Source organism: Trypanosoma grayi (genome assembly GCF_000691245.1).
Source record: "Trypanosoma grayi strain ANR4 Tgr_894_V1, whole genome shotgun sequence".
Taxonomy (NCBI): domain Eukaryota; phylum Euglenozoa; class Kinetoplastea; order Trypanosomatida; family Trypanosomatidae; genus Trypanosoma; species Trypanosoma grayi.
The window spans coordinates 1,371-6,946 of record NW_008826513.1 but is presented as its reverse complement, the minus strand read 5'-3'; the positions used below and the strand labels follow the sequence as shown (position 1 = coordinate 6,946).

The 5,576-nt window shown below is 46.9% G+C and overlaps 4 protein-coding genes across 4 annotated transcripts; all 4 read left to right on the top strand.

Annotated features, from left to right (window-relative positions):
• Nucleotides 1-224: 224 nt before the first annotated feature.
• Nucleotides 225-758, top strand: DQ04_08941030 (hypothetical protein; the record flags this gene model as incomplete). The annotated part of the gene is made up of 1 exon (XM_009315759.1): nucleotides 225-758. The coding sequence occupies one exon, from the start codon at nucleotides 225-227 to the stop codon at nucleotides 756-758; it is 534 nt and encodes a 177-aa protein (XP_009314034.1).
• Nucleotides 759-1,290: 532 nt separating this feature from the next.
• On the top strand, nucleotides 1,291-3,180 carry DQ04_08941020 (putative endosomal integral membrane protein; the record flags this gene model as incomplete). The annotated part of the gene is made up of 1 exon (XM_009315758.1): nucleotides 1,291-3,180. The coding sequence occupies one exon, from the start codon at nucleotides 1,291-1,293 to the stop codon at nucleotides 3,178-3,180; it is 1,890 nt and encodes a 629-aa protein (XP_009314033.1).
• A 201-nt stretch (nucleotides 3,181-3,381) lies between these two features.
• On the top strand, nucleotides 3,382-4,161 carry DQ04_08941010 (pre-mRNA-splicing factor ISY1; the record flags this gene model as incomplete). Its single annotated transcript, XM_009315757.1, has 1 exon — nucleotides 3,382-4,161. One exon carries the CDS (start codon nucleotides 3,382-3,384, stop codon nucleotides 4,159-4,161), a length of 780 nt encoding a protein of 259 aa, XP_009314032.1.
• A 502-nt stretch (nucleotides 4,162-4,663) lies between these two features.
• DQ04_08941000 (histone-lysine N-methyltransferase) lies at nucleotides 4,664-5,194 on the top strand (the record flags this gene model as incomplete). The annotated part of the gene is made up of 1 exon (XM_009315756.1): nucleotides 4,664-5,194. One exon carries the CDS (start codon nucleotides 4,664-4,666, stop codon nucleotides 5,192-5,194), a length of 531 nt encoding a protein of 176 aa, XP_009314031.1.
• Between the last annotated feature and the right edge of the window lie 382 nt (nucleotides 5,195-5,576).

The window sequence follows — 5,576 nt, the reverse complement described above, 5'->3', positions numbered from 1 at the left end:
GCACTATATGTTGCGGTACACCCAGCCGTCGCATTTCAAGTATGATTTTATCATTCTCTACCGTGTCGAAGGCTTTGGCGTAATCCACAAACACTGCGGCCGTTCTGTCTTTAGGAGTCGGTCGATGCATTACCGCTCGAAGGTGCAATAGTTGGTCCAGTGTGGAGTGGGATGGTCGGAATCCGGACTGCTGCGGCGTGAGCTCTGGCTCTATAACATCACGAATGCGCGCTGCTCTAATACGTTCCATGAGTTTGCAGAGGCAACTGGTGAGCGTAACCGGCCTGCATGGCTCGAGTCCAGTCGCTTTCTTGCCCGGCTTAAGGGGCGGTATTTTAATTCCGTGCCCCCAGCTCTTTGGAACAATGCCAGTGCGCAAGGTCGTGTTGAAGAGCGTCAGTGCAGAGCGTTTTGCAATTTTTCCGAGGTTTCGCCGTGCCTCCCCATGGGTCGTGTCGGGTCCCGGTGCGGATCCTGGCGGCAGTAGGGGAAGGGCGCGACCTAGCCCGGCCATTGTTATAGGCCGGGCGCCCCCATCCCCCGCTAGGTTTGGGGCGGAGGATGCGATCGCAGGCGGTTTGCGCTATTGTGGCGGACATGCGGGCCAGGCGGTTAGCTTTTTGGCGCTTCGAAAGCAAAGGCCCATCTCCTTTGATGGCCGGCGCGCAGCAAGGGCGGGGGGCGTTGGCGCCTTTAGGCGGGCCGGCGGCATTCGCGAGGGGCCCCGCGGTTCGAGCAGAGCGCCCGCCACCGGCTAGTGACGGCTGCGCGAAGAAGTTCCCCGCGTCAAATCTTGAGCCGCCGGCTGGGTTGGGGGTGGGGCTTGCGGGGAATAGCCCTAGCCGATTCTGCTGGCGGTTGGGGTGTCCATGGGTCCCGGCCCCGGTGCCCCCCGGAAGAAAGCCGCCAAGGTTTTCCCACGCCGCCCGGCCGGGCGACGCGGTGCGGTGGGCTTCGCGGAATCCTTTGGTTCGCGATGTGGGGGTAACTTGTTTGGGTTCGTTCCCTGCCGCGGTGGGGGCTTTGTTGATTTAGAGGCGGCGCCGTCGCGATGTACAGTTGGTGGGGATTGCGGAGTTTGGCGAAACTCTTTGTTAGGATACCATTCAGTTGGTATCCTTCCTTGTAGGAGTTTCTTTTGTGTTTGTTGTGTGTGGCGTTTCAAAGTAGAAAAGTATACTTGGATATGTGACTTTTTCCCTTCTATATCTTCTCTTATTTATCTTTTGGTTAGCTCGGTTGTTTCTTTTTTTTTTTGGTGAGTCTGAATTTGTATTAGGTGTTTTAAGAATGATGCTTCAAGGAATGCTGGCGTTTGTATCTGTGGTGGCCCTCGTGACGCTGATTCAAGGTGGTACGGTCAATGCTATTTTACTGCCAAATGTTCATCCGCAAACTTTTTCAAAGGACGAAGTAGTTCCTATTCAAGTGAATGTGTTGACCTCTGTGCGGACGCACCTGCCCTACGATTATTACAGTGCCCTTCCAACGTGTCTTCCGAAGGTATCCATTGGGGGTAAAGTCGGTAACATTGGTGGTGTGCTGATGGGGGACCGTATCAAGTCGTCACCATACGAAAACACCCGTTTATTAAGGAACATTACTTGTGCGACAATTTGCGAAAAAAAGGTTGAAGATGAAAAGCAGCGAAACTTTTTAATTAAAGCTATCAAGGCAAATTACCGGATCAATCTGCTTCTGGATGGACTTCCTCTTGCAGAGGTCAACAGAAAAAAAGAGTATGTTATTGGAGTCCCTCTTGGATATATGGATCATGGTATCAAGTATGTTAACAACCACATACATTTTACCATCAAGTATACTTCAGAAGAAGTGAAGGGAGCCGATGGGGATGTTGAAACAAAGTACAGGATTTTGTCATTTGTTGGCCAGCCTTACTCTTTGGAGCATCGTCCGGAGCATGCATGTGAGTCCTTAATGACTGGAAAGGCGCTTGCTTCTATTCATCCATTACCTGCAACAAGTGACCGTATTACATGGAGCTACGGTGTGTCTTGGGTTCGGGGGGATGACAAATGGTCTTCTAGGTGGGATGTTTACTTGAATGTTCATCGGCACAATATTCACTGGTACTCCATCATTAATTCTACATTTTTTGTGGCTTTTCTTACGGTGCTTATTGCAGCTTCCATGTTCCGTGTTGTTCGTCGAGACTTGAGGAAAATAAGTGGCATTGATTTGGATAACGATGATGCACCTGAAGATTCTGGATGGAAATTGTTGAACCGTGATGTGTTTCGTCCTCCACCAAATGGGTGGCTTCTTGCCTGTTTTACAGGAACTGGGGTGCAACTCATAGGGATGGCCTGCACTGTACTGATTTTTGCGTCACTCGGCTTCTTCTCTCCACAAAGTCGTGGAAGTCTGTTTACTGCTGTTCTTGTATGCTTCGCATTTCTGGGGTTGTACGCTGGATACACATCAGCACGATTACTCAAGCTCTGGAATGCAACGAAGTGGAAATATGTGTTTGCCACAGGCACCGTTGTCCCTGCAATGGCATTCGGAACGTTTTTTGTTATGAATTTTCTTGTGTGGTCTCAGTCAAGCAGTGCAGCCGTTCCGTTTTTTTCATTGACTGTAGTCATGGGAATATGGATCTTTATCAACGTTCCTCTGGTGTTCCTAGGTGCAATATTGGGCTTTAAGCGAGGTACAATATCGGTTCCTTCGCCATACAATCAAATTCCACGTCATGTCCCTCTGCAACCTTGGTACACCTCAAAGGCTGTCGTATTATTATCTGGATTCCCTCCATTTGCTGCCGTGTTTATTGAAGTCTACTTCATTCTTGGTGCGCTGTGGCTAAACAGATACTATTACGTATTTGGCTTTCTTTTACTCGTTGGCTTTATTATGCTCTTGACCTCGTCAGAAATAGCAATAGTCATGGTTTATCTTTCTTTGTGCGCAGAAGATTATCGCTGGTGGTGGCGGGCATTTTTCATAGGAGCAAGTTCTGGGGTCTTTCTGTTCTTGTACTCGGTTTTTTATGTTGTTGTGGGGAACTTGCACATAGAGGGGTTGGTTCCGATGATGCTGTACTTGAGCTATATGGCCTTGCTAAGTTTCCTCTTTGCGGTCACAACAGGAGCCGTTGGGTTCCTTGCGTGCTTCTGGTTTGTACGCTATATATATCGGTATATCAAGGTTGATTAGGCATATAACAGCGTGTGGTGTAAAAAAAATTTCTCGCTGCTGAGGTAATGATGCTGCTTATGGTAAGGAATGAGATTTTTGGTTTATATATGTTGCGTGGCGTATGCCGTTCTGCTTAATGGGTGTTTATTCTTTTTATTTTAATGTTTTTTACTTGATTGTTCGTTGAGTTTATAAGCATCTTTGATCTTCTACATAGAAATGCAGGACCATTTGCGAGAGATTGAAGGCACATTGGCAAGGAAGAATGAAAGGCAAAGCACTTTGCTCTACAAATTGGCGAAACGCAAGGCTGAGGAAGAACGTCTCTCTCGCTTAGGAGTACGCTCTATTCCATCCAACCCTCTCGACGTTACAGACGTTAAGGTTGTCAAGTATGCTCTTTTTAAGTTGAAGCAAGAAATCGGTGATAAAATTGCGAAGATACGCAATTCAGAGTTGCTCAGTATTGAAAGTCAAGGGGAGGTTGTTATTCGAGCTAAGAACGACGATATAAATCACCTTATTTCTAGAAGAAATTTATGGGAGCGAAGAATGGCTACACTTAGTGGACAGAGCTATAAGGCCCCACCGTCTAGAAAACTCTACTTTGGATGCGCCAAGGGGCTTCCAGAAGCTCGAAAGGGTATAGCACAAGATGATCATGGCCACGAAGATGATGTAATGGAGGAAGTCGAGTCTGAATCAGTTGACTCGCATATTTCTGAAGACGTGCCTTCTCATCCGAGCAGCACGTACCTGAAACAGCTCATGGCTCATAATTTAGAGGACCTTTTACGTAGCGCTGAAATGGCCGCAGAGCGACGTCTCAGATCGGAATTGGGGGAAGAACATGTTGGCACAGCGGAAAAACGAAGCCGCGAGGAGAACACCGATTACAATGTGGACGTGGAATTACCCCCCGAGGAGGGATTTAGGCGGAAGATTTTTGATAAACGGAAGGATATGCTTCAAACTCGTCTCAAATCCTTAAAAAAATAAGTCCCCCAACAAAAATTTGCTTGGAGAGTCAAGTCCTATCCTCTCTCATTACAGGATCGGTTGCTGTAAAATGCACTCACTTATCTCGGTTGTTGTACTATAGGAACAAGTCGGTTTTTTTAACCGGAAACACAAAAAAGAAAGTATGACAGGGCTAGTCCTACGAAGAAAGCGGCCCAGAAGTGTGGCGTCACAAAAAGTACAAACGAAAGCAGAGATTCTTTGCCCGGGTAGTGGTGAACGTATTGACGCGGCTCATTCACAAGTTGTACTCCAAGGCGAACAGGGCAATGGCTCACCCCACGACCCATACCGACTGCCTTTGCAACAAGAACCGAATGACAATGGGTGCTATCATTGCAATACAAGGAGCTGCTGTTGTGTGTTCTTCGATCGCCTTATTGAAGATGTTTACAACAGCCTTTCATGTAAGCGTATCACAGAAGTTGCAGGCTCGCGACATCTTTGTGCAAAATCACTTTTGCCCACTTTTGTCTCTCGTATGGTTCGCTTGATGAAAATAAAATCAGAGGATACGTTCTATGACTTCGGTTGTGGTAACGGATCTGTTTTGTTTCAGGTTGCTTTTCTAACTGGTGCTCGCTGTGTCGGTGTCGAAATCAGTGAGCACAATGCCAAAGTTGCAAGGGCCGCTTGGGAGCGCCTCAAACCTGAACTAGAGTCTTTTTCTGGAAAAAAAATGCCCGAGGTTGAGATAATTACTGCCGACATGACAAAAATTTTAGCCGACAAAACAATCTTCAATGAAGATAATGGAAGGACAGCAATACTACTTTCAAATTTGTTATTTCCCAAATCGTTGACCCATTACCTTTCGGAGCGTTTCAGGCAGATTCCACGTGGGGCAAGAATACTTTGTTTTGATGACCTTTACCCGCATAGCCGTTCGGTTGCCGCGATTCGTGACCCAGAGGCTTTTGCGTTTTTCTCCATGACTGACTACCGTTGGCAGGAGCGCAGCGTGGAGTGGTGCTCAATGGAAGGACCGTTTTATATCCATCAGCGAAGGTAGAATGGTCTCAAGGCGTGTTGAGTTTGAAGAGTACCCCTTTGGTGATGCTTTGGTTTTTACATGTTCGTTGTACCGCTAAAGATTGTACACATTGGAGTTCACGTGAAACATCAACGGACCTTTCAAGGTGCTTCTGTTGTTTCAGCATCTGTGTTTCTTTTTCCCCCTTTCAATCCTCATTTTTTTTTCTTTCTTTTCACTCTAACAAGACTCTTAACAGCAAGATTCAACTTCATAGGTCAATCATTGGAGGTATTTTCCCATGTGCTATGTACAAATGAGAAGAATTTACTTCTGCGACAGGTGATTGTAAGTATGGGTTTTCCGCATCAGGTGCCGTTCTTCCGTTGATGGAGGTCATGTCCAGAATGTTTTTTTTTTT